This window comes from Pogoniulus pusillus, chromosome 11, assembly GCF_015220805.1.
Source record: "Pogoniulus pusillus isolate bPogPus1 chromosome 11, bPogPus1.pri, whole genome shotgun sequence".
NCBI lineage: Eukaryota > Metazoa > Chordata > Aves > Piciformes > Lybiidae > Pogoniulus > Pogoniulus pusillus.
The window spans coordinates 14,281,636-14,301,184 of record NC_087274.1 but is presented as its reverse complement, the minus strand read 5'-3'; the positions used below and the strand labels follow the sequence as shown (position 1 = coordinate 14,301,184).

The 19,549-nt window shown below is 56.7% G+C and overlaps 2 protein-coding genes and 1 pseudogene across 2 annotated transcripts; 1 reads left to right on the top strand and 2 right to left on the bottom strand.

Annotated features, from left to right (window-relative positions):
* Positions 1-1,056: 1,056 nt before the first annotated feature.
* On the bottom strand, positions 1,057-8,856 carry LOC135179799 (PHD finger protein 7-like; annotated as a pseudogene).
* A 1,135-nt stretch (positions 8,857-9,991) lies between these two features.
* TMEM220 (transmembrane protein 220) lies at positions 9,992-19,474 on the top strand. Its single transcript, XM_064151160.1, has 6 exons — positions 9,992-10,101; positions 10,236-10,265; positions 11,176-11,236; positions 17,532-17,655; positions 18,250-18,309; positions 18,990-19,474. The coding sequence occupies exons 1-6, from the start codon at positions 10,015-10,017 to the stop codon at positions 19,120-19,122; spliced, it is 495 nt and encodes a 164-aa protein (XP_064007230.1). The 5' UTR covers positions 9,992-10,014; the 3' UTR covers positions 19,123-19,474.
* LOC135179394 (uncharacterized) lies at positions 12,857-17,120 on the bottom strand. The gene is made up of 9 exons (XM_064151156.1): positions 16,653-17,120; positions 15,869-15,949; positions 15,226-15,297; positions 14,951-15,028; positions 14,768-14,866; positions 14,550-14,654; positions 13,887-13,985; positions 13,418-13,595; positions 12,857-13,263 (listed from the first exon to the last, which is right to left on the bottom strand). The coding sequence occupies exons 1-9, from the start codon at positions 16,765-16,767 to the stop codon at positions 13,155-13,157; spliced, it is 936 nt and encodes a 311-aa protein (XP_064007226.1). The 5' UTR covers positions 16,768-17,120; the 3' UTR covers positions 12,857-13,154.
* Positions 19,475-19,549: the final 75 nt, after the last annotated feature.

The window sequence follows — 19,549 nt, the reverse complement described above, 5'->3', positions numbered from 1 at the left end:
ACAGCCCCATTTCCTCCCCCCGGCGCAGCGCTGCTCTCCTCTTTGCGCAGGCGCGGCTGGGGCCGGGCGGCGCCGCTCTCGTTCCTGCCGCCTGCGGCCGTTGCGCGGCCCCGCTGGAGCCTCCGCGCCGGGAGCGGCAGCCGTTGCCCAGCCCACACGGGGAACAGCTCTGAGCTGGGCGCGGCTGGCCATGCGTGCCCTGCAGACCTGCACACGAAGGCTGTAGCCGACTGGTCCCACGGCCGGCACTCGCTGCGGGCGGAGCCCCGCTGCAGGGGCACACCGTGGCCCCGCAGCTGCCCTGCTGTGGCTGCCCCGCGGAGGGAAGCGGGAAGCAGCGACCGTATAGGCGCCAGGGCCGCCGTTGCCTGCGGCTGCCTTCACCCCGCCGTGCTCGCCTACACAGAACCATGGCGGTGTGTGGGTTGGAGAAGCTCTTGCAAAGCATCAAGTTCAGCCATTCTCCAGCTCTGCCAGGGCTGCCCCATGGCCCTTAGCACCGCACCTCTGCGGTTTTGAAACCCCTCCAGGGGTGGAGATTCCACTCCCTGGGCAGCTGCTCAGTGTCTGAGAACCCTTTCAGTGAAAAAAGGGTGGTGAGATGCTGGAACAGGTTGTCCAGGAAGGCTGTGGATGCCCTACCTGGAGGTGTCCAAGGCCATGCTGGATGGGGCCCTGAGCAACCTGGGCTAGTGCAAGGTGTTTGTGCCCGTGGCAGCAGGGGCATAGGAGCTGGGTGGTCTTTAAGGTCCCTCCCAACCCAAACTATTCTGGGAATCTATGAAGAAAGACCTCAACAAACGTATTTCCAGAAAAAACGTTAACAAATGTATTTACAGGAAGCTATCAACAAACATATTTACAAGAACTTCTGAACTGAATTAAACTAACTTTACCTAACTTTACCTAACACAACCTAACCTAGCCTGAACTAAACTAAACTACTGAAGGAACAAGAAGCAGCAGGAAAGAACTGTCAGCCCTCTAAAACGAGGGGCCGACAAGAAAGCCTGAAGGCAGAGGAAGCAGTTGGCCGTGGGCTCTGGGTCCCTTCCACGGCCTGCCATGGTGGCACTGTCCACAGCCAGCATCCTGCAGAGCTGCAGGTCCATGCCGCAGACAGCTGCAGGCCGAGTTCCAACCATGCCTGTTCCTGCCCCCGCTCTAGCGGCGCCTCCTGGGCCGGCTGTAGGGGCTCAGCTCCGCACGGCGCTGCAGGCGGGAGCCCACTCGCACCCAGGTGGGCCCGGGGGCAGCGGAACGGCTGCTGCCCTCAGGCCCTGGGGAGCCCTGGGAAGGCTCTGGTCCTGCCTGGCTGGCACCGGCAGCTGCAAAGAGAAGCAGAAGGGTGAGGGGTATGGCCTCCATGCATGCAGCAGGACAGCCCAGAGCAGTGCCCCAGCCCTCCTGGAGCAGAGGGGCTCTGCCAAGCCAGCCTGGGCACTTGGTGCCAGGACAGCAGCCCAGGGGCAGCCGAGTGCTGTGTTTCTTACCATTGCTGGGGCCAGCACAGCCTTGGCACTCCCAGCTCTCTGTGCTGTTGCTCAAGCTGGAGCAGCTCCTGTGGGTGCCTTCAGCTGCACAGGAGCTGCATAGCAACAGCTGCCAGGGCCTGTGGAAGCAAAGGGGTTGCTGGCTGTGAGGACAAAGTGGCAGCAGCAGGGCACTGTCCAGCAGAGCTCTCCATCTTGGGCCATCTGCTTTGAGCCCTTGGCCAGGCAGAGACCCCGTGCAGAGCCCTGAGAGGCAGCTGCAGCAACTTACCCTTCCTCTTCTGCCTGTTCCCTGCCTGCTGGGCACAGGCACTGGGTGGCATCACACTGGCTGTGCCTTTCCATCAGGCTTTCAAAAGCCTCCAGGGTCTCCCATGCTGGGGGTCTGATGGAGAAAGTTGCTGACCCCTTGCTGCCCCAGCATGGGGCAGGTGCAGGGTGTCTGTCCCTGCCTCCCCCCTGCCCTGTTTCCTACCCCCCCCTGTAGCTGAAGCCCAGACGCAAGAGACAGTGGAGGGCCAGGTGAATAGGGACAGTCCCTGGCCTGGCACAGCCCTTGCACCCTCCTGTCTTATGAGCAACCAACCTAACAGGGATGTGGATGCCCATCCTGAGCATTTCTGCCTGGAACAGTTCTTTGTCCCTGCACAGCATGCACCTGAAGGCTGAGGAGCCTGCATGCAGAGCATGGGCCTGCAGAAGAAACAGCAGGAGTGTGAGGGAGGTCCTGGTGCTGCCTTGCCCCTGCCTTGCCCCTGGGCTGAGGCAACAGCTCCTACCTGGATGCAGTTCCTGTGGAACCAGGCATGCTGGCACGCTGGGCACACCATGGTCCTGTAGGACTTCCTCTGGCCCACGGCCTCCAGGCAGAGCAGGCAGTGGGTCTCTGGCTCTGGGTCCCTGCCCACCATCTGCTGCGGGCGGTGGCGTGAGCAGAATGCCCTGTGGGGAAGAGCGAAGGGATGGGTGAGGTGTGTGGTGCTGTGCCCTTCCCTGCTAGTGAGGAGGGTGGTAGGGGAGCTCTGAAGGAGCTGGTGAGCTTGCCTAGCCCTGTGCTTGGGCAGGGGCAGAGTCACAGCAGTTTCATTTCCCCTTTGCCTGAGGCAAGACAGGGACCGAAGGTGAGAAGCACTCTTGGGCAGGGGCATCTGCCCTTACCTGCAGTTGCCAAAGAACTGTGTGACACATCGCCCCCGCAGGGCACAGGGCAGATGGAAGCTGCGCTCACACCTCTCGTCGCAGCAGTTGATGGCAGCGCCAAGCCTGCCACAGACATAGCATATCTGCAGAGAGCACAGCAGCCTCCATCAGCATCTGCTCAGCACCTCCACAGCCAGCCCCACGCCACTTAGCAGGGGGCAGGATGTGCCCACTGCTGTGGACACCCCCTGCAGTTCTGCCTGGCAGATGAGACTCCTGTGCTGGAGCCTCTGTGGAGCTGCCAGCAGCAGGATCTTTGTCCCAGGGCTGCTTGGTGGGGCTGGACTTGCTTTGCTGGGGTCGTGGCTAAGCTCCTGCAAGCCTCTCCCGGCACAAATCTCCCTGTGCTTGCCAGGTCCTCACCTTCTCTGCCGCCTTGTCAATGACTGTTTGAATGTCATCATCAGAGTAGCTCACCCACTCTGATGTAATGACGGTAGGAGAAATGCCGCTGGCGAAGTACTGTAGGGAACAGAGAGCAGAGACAGAGCTGCTGAGGAGACTGTGGCCGGGCCAGGCTGTGGGAAAGCAGGAGGGAGCCCCTAGGGCACTCACCAGGCAGAAGTCATGGGAATACAGCCCGTGTTGCTCCCTCTTGAACCCGTAGAGGTCAGGGTCCAGCTGTACCTGGTGGCACAGCTGGCAGGCTGCAGGGGACAGAGCAAATGGCAGTGGGATGAGCACCGGTGTGGGGCTGGGGAAAGCCTCCCGAGGGGCTGCCCCCACCCGGCCCTCTGCCAGGCTGCGGGAGGGCAGCTTTGCTCTCACCCTGCTCCACAGGGTTGGTGTCCATCTCGCTCCTGAACTGGTCACCGCTGAGCTTCGGAGTGTCTCTCCCACCACGGGGCTGGGGATCTCCTCCAAACGCTCTGCTGACACTGAGGGAGAAGCAGCACAGGGGTGAGGGAGCAGCAGCACACAGCAGGGCTGAGCTGTGGGGCCCACTCCTCCCTCAGCACCCCCACGCCAGGTCCTGTCCCTCTGCTGCCCTCTCCTCACCTCGCCAGGTTCAACAGACCAACAACCTGAGCTCAGAGCTGCCTTTTATAGGGCAGCTGCACAGGTCACTGTGGCCATTGTGACACTGGCACCGTTGCCATGCACGCAGCCCAGCTCTGGGCACCGATGCCCTCGCCCAGCAGCCCTGATCTGGCCCAGGAGCCGCCTGCTTGCCGCAGCTGGGGCTGCTGGTCCTGGATCCAGGGATGCAAGGAAAAGGCCCAATGGCACCTGCTGGGCTCAGGTGCCAGGGGAAAGTGGAAAGGGCCCAGCCCTGCCTGGCTGTCACTGCTGGGCTCACACCTTAGTGCCGCAGTGCTCAGATCTGTTCAGCTTTCCCTTCTGCTTCAGCTCTGGGCACTGCAGGGGTGTGCCCCAGAGACATCTAAGACTCCTGTATGGTTTGGCTTGGGAGGGACCAGAAACATCATCCAGTTCCAAACCCCTGCATTGGCAAAGACACCTCCCGTAGCCCAGGTTGCTCAAGGCCTTCAACACTTCCAGGGAGGCAGCATCCACAGCCTCCCTGGGTAACCTGCTCCAGTGTCTCCCAACCCTCACTGCAAAGAGTTTCTTCCTTGTATCCATTCCAGCTCTACCCTCCTGGTTCACCCTCTGGGGTAGACCAGGGCACTAAATGCATCAGTGCATTTCAGGTGGCTCCTGTGGCTCATGCCTTGGAGTCCCTCAATGTTTAGGATTGCATCTGTCCACTTAGAGGCCCTGGTCAGTGCCCTCCTTAGCTGCCCAGTGCAGTGTATCCTGCTCTAACTCAAACACTTTACTACAGCACCTTCCCTTGGAACTCAACAACTAAACCAATTTTCTCCTGCAGCCATCTCCAGAGCCCAGAGAAACCTGGAAGCAAAGGCAGCAAGAGAGCTGTTGGTGCAAGGATCTGGGCAGTGCCAGCTCCTGCTTCCACCCAGGCTCAGACTGAGCCAGCAGTGTGGAGGACTGTGTAGGAGGACCCTGACTCCCTTCCAGTCTGTGATGGACTGGAAGAATGGAAATGTATTTCTTGACTTTTGGAATGTGATCCCTGGTTTCTGGAGCCTCTCTAGAGAGTCTTCCCTAAATTCACTTGGGAGCATTCCCTCTGTGACACTGCTGTGTTCTCATTCTCTTGGCTCTCAGGTAACTCCTTCCCTGGGCTGCTTTCAGTCAGGGCTGCATGCTTGGAAGAGCAGCCCAGACAAAGTGTCCTTTAGCTGTGTAGCTGTGCACAGCTCTGGCTGTCACTGGTGAGGAGTCCCTGGAGACAGCTCTGTGCTACAGAGTGCCCCAGCTTCAGGGGCACTTGGGAGCCCTGTTAGTGCTCATGACTGGGGACAAATCCATCTGCACAGGGCTGGGCTGACCCAGCACAAACAGGACACTAGGGAGGAAATTGGTTGTCTTTAAGCACCTGGATTAGGGAGCTCATCTTAGGTATCCCGCTCTGGCCATCCTCACCTGGAACCATGTCCAGAACAGTCTCTGCAATACACTACTGGAGGCACAGCAGCTTTGCAGCTGTTGGCAGGTGACAAGATAGCAAACAACATAAAAAGCCCCCAGGTTCCAAACCATGTTGTGTGCCAAGCCAGCACCACGGAAGATCAGTAGAAAGGTCCTGTTGGGCCTGACTAAACTAACATACTGAAACTACCTAACTAAACTAAACCAAACGAACTAACCTACTGAAACTAGGCAACTGAACTAAAGTAACTAACCTACTGAAACAACATGAAGAACAAGCTAAGAACAACTAAAACAATCTTCTTCTGCAGCTGACTCCTTGCCTCTGAGGAATCTGTAAGCAAAGGCAGCAAGTGAGCTGTTGGCACAAGGAGCAGCCCCTGGCCCAGCAGAGCTGGAGCTTGCTGAATGGCTCAGCTGCAGCTCAGGCACTGGATGTGCCAGGTGCTGGCACAGTCTGGGCAGAGCAGGACTCTGCTGCCAGCACTAAGTCCCACTGGCCTTTGGCTTACACCTGGGTAGCTGAGCCCTAAGGAATTGCTGCCTGCCCAAATTGTGTGGGTGGTGATGGCAGAGCCATGGTGGCAGTGGTGCCAGCAGGACAAAGGGACAAGGTGCTGTGTCCCTGCAGTGGGGGCCACCCACCCCAGCTGCCCTCCCCCCCAACCCCCCCCGCCTGCTAGGGAGTGACCCAAGCCAGCTGTGGGCACAGGATGGGGCATACATGCCTGTGCTTGTGGAGGGATCCAGTCCACCTCCATGGGCTCCTCTCCAGGCTGGTCCACATCCATTTGCTCCTCTTCTACTGCACCATTCACCTCCATCTTCTCATCAACCTCCTCCATCTCCACATCCTTCTTCTCCAGCCTGGTTCTTCTTAGGCATATCCTAAGCCAAAAGTCAAGCAGGAAAGGTCGTTGGTCCTGCCCTGCCACAGCCAAGCAGACCTGTGGAACAGGGTCCTTGGCAGCCCTGCTCCCTTTTGCTGCCTGGCAAGATGCATCAAGCAAGGTGGGCCCTGAGCATGTGCCCAGCAGGAGCTTGCTGCAGCCTGGGTGGCTCCTTCACCACCAGCACCCACTGGCTGTGGCCAGCCTGTTTCTCCAGCCACCTTCTCCTCCTGAGCTCCTTCCTCCTGGACTCCTTGGAGGTCTTGTGGATCTGCCAGAGCAGAGAGGGCAGAGGTGAGTGGTCTTGCTCACTCTGCCTGTGGGGCCCTGGCCACAGAGCCTGGCTCCGTGCCTGCTTTGGCACCCAGAAGCTCCTTACCCTGCCCTGGTGGCATCTGCATGCTCTCTTGCACTGCGAGGGGGCCTGGCATCCCGAGGGACCGGCCTGGAAAGGGGCACAAAAGGCAGCAGCTCAGGCTTCAGGCAGGAGGCAGCTGCTCCTGACAAGCATCCCTGTGCTGTGAGCTGGGGACACTCAGGGCTTCTGCCCCCATCATCTGCCCAGAGGAGGGTCCCCACCCCGTGCCATGCCCAGGGTGCATGCTGAGGTCTGCCCAGGCAGCTGCAGGGTGCCCACCTCCTGCAGTGCAAGTTTCCTCTTCCTACTTGTTTCCATCTTCCGCAGGGATGATAAGAGGTAAATAGGGAAGGTGCTGGGAGAGGTGAGAAGGGCTGGGCGAGGGTTTGAGGCACGGGAGAAGAGCAAAAGGGCTGGGCCAGGAGCAGGGCCTGGGGAGTGAGGCTGAGGCTGTGGCACAGCTGATGGAAGAAACTTGCAGACTGGAGCTGCCTGCAGCCGTGGCCGAGCCGATCAGCACCGCTGAGAGGACAGCAGTGCTGGAGCTGTCCCTGGCTGAGAGGGCTGCAGCCCGCGGAAGGGCCATTTCTGCCACTGCTGCCAGCTGACACAACCTTCCAGTGAGGGTCCCTAACTTGAAGGAATGCTCTGACTTTGAGCTGGGAGGAAGTGGTGCTTGAACCCTAGCCAGCCCTCTTGGGCTGCCCTACTCGCTAGAGGCCCAGCCCATGGGATTCCTCCAAGCGGCTCTTTGAAGAGGACAGAGTTAGGCCTCCTGAAGTCCAGGGTTGCAGTGCTGCTTACTGACCTGCTTTCTCCTCGTGTGATCCTGAGCTCCACCATCTCCTGGTCACTACAGCCAAGGCTGCCCTAAGCTTTACCTCCCAAGCCCATACCCTCGGTGTTCTAAGTTAATACCAGGCTCAGCAGCACAGCTCTCCTCGGTGGTTCCTTAACCACCTGTATCAGAAAGTTCTGGACAGTGCTGCACAGGAAGCTTGTGGGCTCTGTGTGTCTTGCTGTGTGGCCTGTCTGGCAGACATCAGGCTGGCTGAGGTCACCCCTGAGCACCAGGGCATGCGATCTTGAGGCTACTTCTTCCCCATGCTGCATGTGCTGGGCTTTTTGCCCAAGCACCAAGTCCCTGCTCCATAGCAGCTGGGCTGGAGGTGCTTGCCGGCTACCAGCAGCCATCGCAGGCTGCAGTGGGGGGGAAAAGGCAGCAACTCACTTTTGTTTCTTCTTCTTCTGCCTCCACCTTGCCAGGAGGCACAACAGAATGGTGACTGGCACAGAAACCACAATGGAAGCTGTGGTGACCATGTATGAGAGCTATGGCACAAGGAGCAGCCCATGGCCCAGCAGAGCCTGGGGTGTCCTGGATGGGTCAGATGCAGCTCAGGCACTGAATGTGCCATGGCCCTGGTACATACCGGCCAAAGTGGGACTCTACTGCCAGCACTAAGCCCCGCTGGCCTTTGGGCTACACTGAGGTAGCTGAGACCTAAGGAATTGCTCCCTGCTCAAAGTGAGTGGGTGCTGAGGTCAGCACAATGGTGGCAGTGGTGGCAGCAGGACAAGGGGACAGAGTGCTGTGTCCCTGCACTGGGGGCCACCCACCCCAGCCACATCCCAAACCTGGCAGGGGGTGACCCAACCCAGCTGTGGGCACAGGATGGGAATACATCCTGTATCCAAATACAGGTGGAGATCTAGTCCACATCCATGGACTCCTCTTAGGAAGATGCCATCTCCAGGAGGCAATTCACATGAGGGACATCAAGAAGGCTGACAAAAGCAGCAGAGGGAGGGATCCCAATCTTGTTCTCTCTCCATTTGCTCCAGCACTTCCCTGATGGTTTTAAACACCTTTCTGGCCTGGGAAGGGGCTCAGGGAGCAGGGAAGGTGGAGACTGCTGAAGCTGAAGAGGGGCCTGGGGAGCTCAGGCCCACAGAGCAAGCTCTCCCTGTTGTGCTGGAGGGAAAACCTTCACCTGCTCCTGCTGCTCACAGTGGAGCTCCACCAACAGCCCTGACTTGCAGGGCAAGGATGAGGAGGATGGTGAGGAAGAGGTGTCTAATGGGAGCCACGGCTCCACTTTGAACCCATGCTTCTGCTGCTGTCTCTGCTCTGACTTTCAGGCCTGTGGCTGCTGCTGCTGCAGTTGAGCCCAAAATCTGCCATGGTTCCACTTTGAATCCATGCTTCTGCTGCTGCCTCTGCTGCCAAGCTGTGCTGTCTCCAGAGAGGTCCTCCGAGTCCAAGCACACAGCCCCCACTGGCTCTGTGCCATGTTGGTACCTTTGGTTAAGCAGTGCATGCACACTGTGCCTCAGATTAGAAGTGCAGCCAGAGAGCTTTCGAACTTCACTGCATCAATACCAAATATCTGTCGCCTATTTCTCTGAAGGCTCCCTGCTTGGCTGCCACCTCGGCTCGGCCGCCGTGGACCATGTCGAACCTTTCCCTAGTGGACAGGTGGCAACATTGCCGCGGAAGCTTCCCAGTATAAAGAGCTGTTTATTAAAGTGCTAATCCTGCCCCTGTGCTGTACCTTTTCATCGTAAAAACATCTTCACAGCTGAACAAACCACGCCTTAATAAATTTTGGCACGATTTGATAAGAATAAGTATTATTTTAAAAATCAATATAACATCTGCTTTATAAAAAAATAAGTGATACCACAGGAAAGCTGAGGGCCACTGCCACAGCGAGTGAGGAGCTCCTCTCTGGAAGCTGTTGTCCAGGTGGCTGCTCCAACCATCCGGTGCGTTCCAATGGTCCAAGCCTGGCATCCCTGCAGCACCCTCCAACCGCCTTGTACCTAAAAGAGATTTGATTCTGTAACACAAGGCAAGAGTAGAGCAAATTCTTCAGTTCAGTAAATGACTGCAGCAAATAAATAAAAATAAATAAATGGTTTGTAGTGCTAGGATGAGGGGCAACGGTGTAAGGCTGGAAGAGGGGAGATTGAGACTGGAAGTTAGGAAGAAATTCTTTCTCAGTGAGGGTGGTGAGACATGGAAACGGTTTGCCCGGGAAGGTCATGGATGCCCCCTCCCTGGATGTGTTCAAGGTCAGATTGGATGAGGCCTTGAGCAACCTGCTCTAGTGGATATTGTGCCTGCCCACGGCACGGAGGTTGAACCAGATCATTTCTAGGGTCACTTCCAACCCATTTGCTCATTCCCCGATTCTTCTGAGCCATAAAGCTTGCAGGGATCTGCCTGGATAGTCCACTGAGACAAAGTGCAGTGTGCACTTCTCTTCCCGTGCTGTAACCACCTGTAAATACCTTTTCTGGTCACTGATAATCATTGGCTTTTACAGACAATAAATACTATTGCTGAACTCTCGGTGGCGCGGCTGCTGGAGCCCTTTCAATCCTGGGCAGCCGTCGAGGTTTAGAGGCAGAGTCGCAGCTGGGTCAGGCAGTGCAAGTGACATGTCAGCAGAGCGGAGCAGAGGGCAGCACCCCCAGGGCAGGCAGCAGAAGTAGCTAAAGAACGGGCGGCGATGGGTGGCTTACGCTGCCCGCCCCGCCCGCAGCAGGCTCCGAACCCGGCCCCGTCCCGCCCCCGTGGCCGCGCTCGGGCGGTGGCGGAGCGGCCATGTCGGGCGGGCGGGCGTCGGTCTGCCTGTGGCGGCTCTGCAACATCCTCATGGCTGCGTTCTTCGGGCTGGCGGCCGCCGTGCAGGTGAGGGCGGTGCCGTGTGAGTTGGGAGCGGCCGGCGGCGGCCGCGCCGCGCTCCTGTGCGCTGCCTTCCCGCGGGCAGCGGCCCCAGCCCTGGTGGCAGCTGCGGGCTCTCAGTGCGCGTCTCTCCGCCGCAGGTGAACGACCCCGACGCCGGGCTCTGGACGGTGAGTACGGCAAGCACCGAGCAGCTGTAAAGGGGCGGGCGCCGTGTTCGGAGCTGGCCTGCCCCCAGGCCCCGGCTGCACTCAGTCCGTCCCCGCGGGTTGTCGCCAGCCGCAGCCCCGCGGTGCTGGCCTGGGCCGACCGGTGGCCGCCGCAGGATGCCGACGGCTGCTGTCAGCTGGAGAGCAAGGAGGCGCCAGGAGAACCAGCGCTGCCCTGCGGCGGCTGGAGCCGCCCCGCGATTCGAGACTCCGTCTCATTCGGGCCCATTTGCGCACTTGCCCCGGGCTCAGCGCTGGTTCCCCGGGCAGAAAGCACCCAACAGCTCCTTGTCTTCGTGCTGCCCTTCCCCGGGATTCCCTGCCGGGGCCATCTCCCGACTCCTAGCCAGCTCTGCTTGCCGCGGGCTTCAGCAAGCTTCCGCTAGCTCGGCAGGGCCGCCACAGTCCCGATTCGAAGCGTCCTCGCAGGCAGCTGCCGCAGCCTTCCTCGGTGCCCCAGCCCCGGTGCTGAGGGGCAGTGAGCGATGCCTGTGTGTGCCTACTTTGGTCCACGGTAGGGAATGGGGGCTCTGCTGCCGGGGAAGACGCCCAGTGCGGGTGGAGGGGCTGGGGACCCGCGGCGAGGGGTGAGTCTCCCTCAGGGGCTTTCCTTTGGGGGTCAGGGTGCAGGGGTAGGGCAGGCTGGGTAGCGAGCCATCAGTAACCCAGCAGCTGAAGAGCAAGGGCTGGCACTAGCTGATGCTCCAGGATTTTGGGGGGTGGTGCTGAAGATCAGCAGTGCCAGAGGGAGCGGGGCTGGCAGCTGCTCTGCCCACCTTACAGCCTGTGCTGAAGGGGAGCAGCAGCCCTGTCGATGGGGCTGCTGCTTCTCTTGAGAAGCTCTCTGCAGTCATTCCTGTTTCATCAACAGGTTGTCTACTTAGCGCCAGCTGCTCTGACACTGCTTGTCAGTATAAACCCCTCAATAACAGGTATGGTCCTGGTGTGCACAACAGAGTCTCTGCTCCAGTTGTGCCTCAAAATGTGTGATGGTTTTGTTTGCTTGTTTGGTTTTTTAATTGAATCACAGATTAAGACCAGGCCATCTGGAAATGTCCTACTGCTTTATGAGGTAAAAAGCTGTGGCGCTTGGCTCTTCAGAAGCTGGTCATTGTTTCAGTGCTAGTGGCTGGTTGTGCTGCAGGTGAAGGGAGGAGCCCTCCATGAAGCCCTGCTGCTGGCAGGGTCTCACCTTTGCACCCTGACTCTGGAACTCAGCACTGAGCAGAGTCGAAGGTTGAGAGCATGCTCCAAACACGGTTCTGGAGCTGCAACCTTCATTCCCTTCCAGGAGGCTACTAAGACACTGGAACAGGCTACCCAGAGAAGTTGGGGATGCCTAATTCCTGGAAGCATTTAATGTCAGGCTGGATGAAGCTTTGAGCAACTTGGGCTAGAGGGAGGTGTCCCTGCAGGGGTAGTTGATACTAGATGATTTTCAAGGTCCTTCCAGGCAAACCTATTCTAGAATGGATCTAGATGATGGGGATTGTCTTGGCAAGCTCCTGTGCCGGCACTCTGGGGGGGGGATCCCTCTTAGGACAGTGGTCAGATTGAGTTCTAGCAGGAGTTTTGCCATTCTGCTTTTCTCTCTGCATGACTTAAAAAGATCTCTGAACAGAGAAACCCAGAACTTTTCCACAGCTTCTCACTGGACCTGAGCACTCAGGCTGCATTCCATCAGGGCCCATGGATTAGTAAGTGTTCACTTTGCCCAAATGGTCTAACTGACCAAGGGAGAGTCTTCCATTCTCCATACCCTTTCTCCTATTCCTGGGCTCTGGGATTCCTGGGGTCCAGCCTTGGCAGCAGAGTGACACAAAGAAGTCATTCAGTAACTGTGTCTCCTCTGCATCCTCTGACACCAGGGCTCCTTCCTCACTCAGCTGCAGCCCTCATTTTACCTGCTCTTCCCTCACTACTGATGGATTTGAAGAAGTCCTTCTTGTTCTCTTTTACTTCCCTTTGCTAGATTTAATTGCCAGAGGGCCTTGGCCTTCCTTCTTGCATCCCTGCATTCCCTGACAGCATGCCTATCATCCTCCCAGGTGACCTGTCCCTTTTCCCACATACTATGAACTTCTTCCTTGCATGGGAGATTTTGCATCAGCTCCTTGCCCATCCGTGGAGGTCTCCTGCCTCCTCAGCTTGACCTTTGACTTGAAGGAATGCTCTGACTTTGAGCTGGGAGGAAGTGGTGCTTGAACCCTAGCCAGCCCTCTTGGGCTGCCCTACTCTCTAGAGGCCCAGCCCATGGGATTCCTCCAAGCGGCTCTTTGAAGAGGACAAAGTTAGGCCTCCTGAAGTCCAGGGTTGCAGTGCTGCTTACTGACCTGCTTTCTCCTCGTGTGATCCTGAGCTCCACCATCTCCTGGTCACTACAGCCAAGGCTGCCCTAAGCTTTACCTCCCAAGCCCATACCCTCGGTATTCTAAGTTAATACCAGGCTCAGCAGCACAGCTCTCCTCGGTGGTTCCTTAACCACCTGTATCAGAAAGTTCTGGACAGTGCTGCACAGGAAGCTTGTGGGCTCTGTGTGTCTTGCAGACATCAGGCTGGCTGAGGTGGCCCCTGAGCACCAGGGCATGCGATCTTGAGGCTACTTCTTCCCCATGCTGCATGTGCTGGGCTTGAAGCACTGCAGAGACCTCATTCTGGAGTGCAAGCGTTGAGCAAACGTTGCCAAGTATCCCACCAAAGCTTGTCCCAGAAATCCTCTTTATTAATAACAGGAAAAGGGGAGGCTGAGAAAGGGGAGGGGGTTGGGGCTGTTAGGGTGGGGGGAATGGGAGGGTGCAGGGAGCAGGCTGTGGGAGGATGGGGAGGAGGGCAGAGGGGCTGTGGGGAGGCCTAAGGCTGTGTCAGCAAAGAGCTGAGCTGCGGCGCCTTGCGTTGGTTCTGGCTCTCAGGCTGGCCACGAGTTCTCTGCCAGCCTTGTGCTCCTGCAGCGCCTGCTTTCCTGCGGAGAGAGGAGGCTGTTGAAGTCCTCAGCTGCTGGTGGAGCTTTTTGCCCAAGCACCAAGTCCCTGCTCCATAGCAGCTGGGCTGGAGGTGCTTGCCGGCTACCAGCAGCCATTGCAGGCTGCAGTGGGGGGGAAGAGGCAACAACTCACTTTTGTTTCTTCTTCTTCTGCCTCCACCTTACCAGGAGGCACAACAGAATGGTGACTGGCACAGAAACCACAATGGAAGCTGTGGCAATCATGCATCTCTTCAGCACATTCTCGGCACATGGGGGCCTTTGGGTGCCACGTACACCATCCCCATTGGCACTTCTCTCGTTGGCCATATCTGGAGGAGCAATGGGAAGGTTAAGTCTGACCTGTGCACCACCAGCAAGCTTATAGCACCCTGGCTCTGGCCAGGAACTTCCTTGCCCCCTCCCAACTGCTTGTGCCTAGAAACACAGTCCTAGGCTTTGGGACAGGTTGTCCCACCTAGTAAAACTCAGAAGGTTAAAAGGAGAGGATGGGGAGAGGTGCAGCTGCTTGACCAGCTGCTCCTTCCTGGGAGATGGCCAGACCTGTGTCTGCCACCTCCCTCTGCCCAGCCTCAGGCTAAGGAACAGTGCAGGATACCAACCCTGTTCTCTCTCCAGGTTATCCACCAGTTTCCTGAGGGCTTCAAAAGCCTTGTGGGAAATCTTTTCCTCCTCAGCTGCATCATTTGCTCTTGCAGGACCTAAAGAGGAGGGATTGAGCTGAGTTTCACAGGGATAAAATGCAGAACACCAGCTCTAGTCTGTGAGCTCAGCTGGGACTCAGCGCTGCGACGCCAGCTGGGCTGCAGTGCACGAAGCAAGGGAGGAGCTGGGAAAATCCTCCCTGCAGGCACACGCTGCAGGGGCTCCAACGTTACACCAGGATCCAGCTGCTGAGCTGGATAACCAGGGAGTCCTCCATCCTCATCTAGAAGCAAGCCCAGATGAGAAACCTTTCATTGCAGCTTGGGCCCCACTTCTGCCTCAGTGACCTGCGGGTGCTGGAAGGGGCTCAGGTAACAAGGTGGGAAGGACAGGAGAGCACAGCTCAGAGCTCCTGACAGCTGCTCACTGGTGCTGCTTCCAGCAGCTCAGGAGCCTAACCAGAGAGCGAATGCCGACTGCAGACAAGCACAGGATGCTCTCCTCTAGGCAGCTTCCAGTCTGGAGCCTGCTTTGACGGCTAAGGGGAGTGCAGGGCTCACAAGTCCCTTTCATTTTCGATCCTGATGGATGCTGCCACCTGAGCACGGGACAGCAATTACCTGAGGTGGGGCTGCCTGGAGGCACCTCCATTTCTTCGGCAGGGGCTGGCAGAGAACCTCTGCTTCCTTCCAAAACCTCCTCCTCCTCAGCCTCTTGCTCTCTCTCTGAAGAAGGCAAGCAGGACAGTTGGGTTAGATGGAAGCCTTCCCCGTCAGGAGGCAATGCAGCTCAGGACACTGAGAAGGCTGACAACAGCAGCAGAGGGAGGGATCCCAACCTTGTTCTGTCTCCATTTGGTCCAATATTTCCCTGATGGCTTCAAACACCTTTGGGGAAATCATCCTCCTCTTGGCTGGGTAATTTGCTCTTGGAGGACCTAAACAGAAGAGACTTAGCTGACTTTCACACAAATACAATACAGCAAAGCAGTGCTTGGCCTGTGAGGACAGCAGGGACTTACTGCGGGGATGCCAGTCGGGCTGCAGTGGACGAGGCTCGGGGGGCAGTGGAAGAGTCCTCAACTCAGTCTCCTCTGCACCTAAACAGCCAGAGAAGATTCCATCACCTATTGGCAGCTGCCTGGGCAGAACTGGCTGGCAGAAACCATCAGGGGCTCATGCAAGGAGAGGCCACCACAGGCAGGTCTGTGTCCTCATGCCCACCAAGGCACCCAGCCAGGTGACCCTTGGGCTTGGAGCTGGCATCTCTCAAAGGGAGGGCAGAGCCATGACCTACCTGTGCCACCTGCCAGAGCCTCAGTTGTGGAGCTGGGCCAGGAAGCTGGAGTGTCTTGGCCTACAGGCACACCTGCAAAGAGCACAGCAGAGAAGAGCCTCTGGGACACAGCTGCAGACTCCTCTGCAGAAGGCAGTGGCACTGAGTGCCAGCCAGAGCCGGGCACTCCACGGCACTCAGCTCTGCCCTGCTCTCAGGAGGAGCAGGCTGTGGAGTTAGCCCTGCCTGCAGTGGCAGCGTGCTGGCACCAAACTGAGCTCAAAGCTCAACCCCAGCCATGCCTCTGGCTTGGCAGCCAGCACCAGCAGCAGCTTCTACTCCAAGCGGCCACAAAGAGCTTCTCTAGACAAAGCCCCCTGGGGCACAATGCTGAGCCCTGCTCCCTCCCTCTCTGTTCCTGTTCCATGTCTGCTCTGCTCCTCTCCATGCCTGTACCTCTACCATGGAAGGGGCAATCTGCATTTCACAGGGGCAGAAGAGTAAAGGAGAAATGCTCCTTCCTCCAAGGGCTTAGCTGTGGGATTGTTCTTGGCTCCAGCTTCAGAATGGGCCAAGAGGAGGAGCAGTGAGCAAGAGAGCATCTTAAGGCAAATTGTACAAGAATAAGCTCTTGCCATATTGTCAAGGGACATGGAGAACTTACCTCTGTGATGCTTCCAGGGCTTGACACCAGGCTCCAGCTGCTGAGCTGGATAGCTGGGTAGGGGGAGTCCTCCATCCTCAGCTAGAAGCAAGCAGAGACGGGAAACATTTCATTGCATGTTGGCATCCACTGCTGCCTCAGTGGCCTGTGGGCACGGGAGGGGTCTCGGGTAACAAGGTGTGAGCAGGGAAGGTGGAGATTGCTGAAGCTGCAGAGGGTCCTGGGGACCTCAAGGCCCCAGAGCAAACCCTGTCTGTGGCACTGGAGGGTAAACCTTCACCCCACACTTCTTGCGGGGAAGAGCCTGCTTGCCAAGAAAGGCTGCCCCAGCACTGCCTGCTTACCTCCTCCAGCCCTGACTTGCAGGGCAAGGATGACAGTCATGAACAACAGCTGAGTAGTTGTAGCCATGGCTTCTACTGCTGCTTCTGCAACCTGTGGCTGCTGCTGCTGCAGTTGAGCCCGAGGCCTGAGGGGCAGGTTTTTGTAGAGAGCAAGGCTTTATGACATCAGAGGGTGTGTTGTGACCTCACAGCCAGGCACAGGCCCATGGTAACAGCTCTTGGTGTGCTGCTGGAAAGCTGCTGGAGCACACCTAGAAAGCTTCCCTCCTGAGGAGGGAATCATATCTTGTTGGGCAGCTTGCTCAAGGGCTGGACACAGGATGCTGTGCTACAGGCAGCTTCCAGGCTGCAGCCCAGTTTGACAGCTTAGAGCTCACAAGTCCCTTTCACTCTGTCTCCTGACAGTGCCATTCTGTTGAAGCTACACCTGTGACACAAACCTTGTTGGAGACTCTGCAAGTTAAACTCTCCAGTGGGCTTTTGCTGCTTGTGCCAGGCTTTGTGGAAGTTGACTGAAGCAGCACAATTGTTGTATCTCTGGACATTGCTTTCCATTCACCAGGAGGATTTGCCATTTGAGTCTGTGGGAGACTCAGTTCTGTGCTCCTGCCTCTGCTGAGCTGCAGAAGTTCAGCCAAATGGGGAATCAATGCTGACTCAGTTGTGCTGAGCTCTGGAGTTCTGGCAGCTCTTCATCTTCAGTGTTTGTCTGGAAGGGTCAGTCTGCTTTGAATTTAATGGGTGGTGCTGTTGGCATTGCTGAGCCATCCATGTCTGCTCACCTCTGCCCCATGAGCTCTGGGAATGGAGATGGAAACCCACCAGAACCTGTGAGTCCATTCAAATGTTATTGTATTTCCTTGTGGAAAAAAAAGCAGGCCCCAGGCAGAGCTGTGATCATTGCTCATCACCATGGGAAACCTCAGGTAGAGGCTTATCAGGCAGCATGAGGGAAGATGTTCCCCAGAGTGTGGTTGCTCTAGCCCCAATGGCTGGAGCTGGGAATGGCTCCCCTGCACCCCAGTGGTGCTCATGCTGAGCATCTGATTGTATCTGTGAGCTCCAGAGAGGCCATTCCTCATGCTTAGAACTTGCATCTCCAACCTGCTGTGTGATTGGTTTCCATGCATGTGGAATGCTGGAGCAAGGTCACAGGTTTCTTGTGTTCTGTTTCTCAACATCACTTGTGAGCAGACTTCCCTGGTCACAAAGATGCTGCTGTCAGTTCCACCTTCCTGCCTAAGCTGTGTGTTTGCTGGGGGCACCTTTTCCAGCAGTTCTTTTGTGCTGCAGTTGCTGGCAGTCTATTTTTCCCTCAGGTAACAGTGTTTGGAGGCTCCTCTGCAACCTTCATTCTGCTGGTTGTGTTGTTGGGATCATTGCCTTGGCTCACTCTTTGTTTGCTTATGCTCAAGGAAACATTTTGCACGAAGAAGAAGGCAGGTAAGCAGCACTTTGTGTTTTCCCCTGCCCCAGTGCAGCCAGGCCATCTCCTTCTGCTGTTCATCTCTGTCTGCTGGGCTACTGCAGTTGAGCGTTGCTGGTCCAGGGCAGCCAAAGTGAAGAGGGACCACAGGAGAGACTGGGTGGACAAAAGAGCTGAAGGGAGAGGACAGTGGTGGCTGCCTCCCAGAGCAGGCAGTTGAATTTCACTGGATGCTGCTCTGCTCTGTGCTCTGGGATGTAAGTTTAGCTTGCCCAGGGAGGTCCTGGATGCCAGGCTAGATGGGGCCTTAAACAACATGCTCTAGTGGATGATGTCCCTGCCCATAACAGAGGGGTTGGAAATAGATTATCTTCGGGGTCACTTCCAACCCAAAACTCTGTGACAGAGGGAGTGGAAGCAGGGATTTCTGCAGCTGCATTGGCTCCCACGGTGGGAAGCAAAGTTACACCATGTAAATGTAATTGTAGTTATAGTGAAAAGGCCTGAGCAGCTCCAGAGGAGCAGACACTACTGGGTTGGAGGCAAAATCTGATTTTTAAAAGCAAACACTTGCTTGTATTTTCTACTCTGGTTCTTGCTTGATTTTGTAGAGAGCTGCTTGGTCTGGCGATTATTGCAATATGGATGAGTCTGTGTCGTAGTTCAGCCAAGTAAGTGTGGTTGCCTTTTGTGTTTGACAACACACAGCTGGTTTGGGCCACTTGTTTTTCTGCCCTATGCCTAAACCTTGGCTTGTAGCTAAGCAGAAATCGCTGCTGCTGCAGCATCTTGCAGAGAGAAAAATCTCTTGAGGGAAAGTAAAGGTAAGGAAAGGGGTTTGGGGCTGCCTCTGCAGAGAGCCACAAGTGCTAATGAACTGTCAATGAGCCAGTGAAGCCATTTCTGCCACTGCTCCTGGTTGACATAACTTTCCAGTGAGGGGCCCTGGACTGCTGTCTGCTGCATCAAGCAGCTGATGCAGAGCTGCAGAAGGCTCCATGCATTCCCCTCCAGCCTCTTCAGAGGGCTGTGCTCCAGCATCTCTGCTCCATTGCTGTTAGCTAGGAGCAGGAAAAATCTCCATCTGCCAAACAGTGCACATGTGCTGGGAGAACATGGCACAGATGCTCTGGGCAGGCAGGGTGGGGTCTTGTTGATGGAGCCTCAGGTGGCAGAAAAGCTCTCCCTGCTGGCCCCCAGTGCCTCTCCAGTCAAAAACTCTGCTGAGGCATCCGCGGGAGCTGCACCAAAGAGGCCAGAGGCTACCTGCTGGCTTTCCAGCTGCAGCCAGGGCTGAATGTTTCACAGCACTCTGATCTGAAGTAGCTCTCTTGCATTTGTTTCCTCATAGGAGCCCACTGGCTGGAGCTGGCTTGGTCGCTGCAGTTGTGGTCGCCCTCTTGCCCTTTGTTTCCTGGTTGTACATATCTGTGAACAAGGAGATGCGAGCCTCTTGGCCCACACACTGTAAAACAGTCATTTAGCTGGGTGGCAGAGTACAGAATGCATGCCCTGGAGTGACTGGCTATTTATTGGGTCTTAAGGGAAAGTCAGCATCAGCCTGAGAGCACCTCAGAATCTTTGGCTGCTTCTAGCAGTGCAGTTTGGAGTTGGCCAGGAAACCTGAGGACCACTGTCACAGCAAGTGAGAAATTCTCTGTTGTTCAGGTAGCTGCTCCAACCATCCAGTGTGTTCCAGTGGCCAAGCCTGGCATCCCCGGATCACCCTCCAGCTGCCTTGTACTTGAGGAATTTTGTTCTGTAACACAAGACAGGAACAGAGCAAATGCTTTGGTTCAATGCATGACTGCAGTAAATAAACGACTAAATAAATTATTTGTAGTGCTAGGATGAGTGACAGTGGTGTGAGACTGGAAGAGGGTGATGAGACATGGGAACAGGCTTCTCAGG

Excerpts from the sequence above, each read along its gene's own strand:
- LOC135179394 (XM_064151156.1), bottom strand. The coding sequence starts at position 16,767 with ATGGAAAGCAATGTCCAGAGATACAACAATTGTGCTGCTTCAGTCAAC. Across the intron at positions 15,950-16,652 it reads CTTGCAGAGTCTCCAACAAG|CTGAGGATGGAGGACTCCCC; the intron begins GTTTGTGTCACA and ends GCTTGCTTCTAG. Across the intron at positions 13,264-13,417 it reads CAGAAGAAGAAGAAACAAAA|GAAAGCAGGCGCTGCAGGAG; the intron begins GTGAGTTGTTGC and ends CTCTCTCCGCAG.
- TMEM220 (XM_064151160.1), top strand. The coding sequence starts at position 10,015 with ATGTCGGGCGGGCGGGCGTCGGTCTGCCTGTGGCGGCTCTGCAACATC. Across the intron at positions 11,237-17,531 it reads TATAAACCCCTCAATAACAG|GTAACAGTGTTTGGAGGCTC; the intron begins GTATGGTCCTGG and ends TTTTTCCCTCAG. Across the intron at positions 17,656-18,249 it reads TTGCACGAAGAAGAAGGCAG|AGAGCTGCTTGGTCTGGCGA; the intron begins GTAAGCAGCACT and ends TTGATTTTGTAG.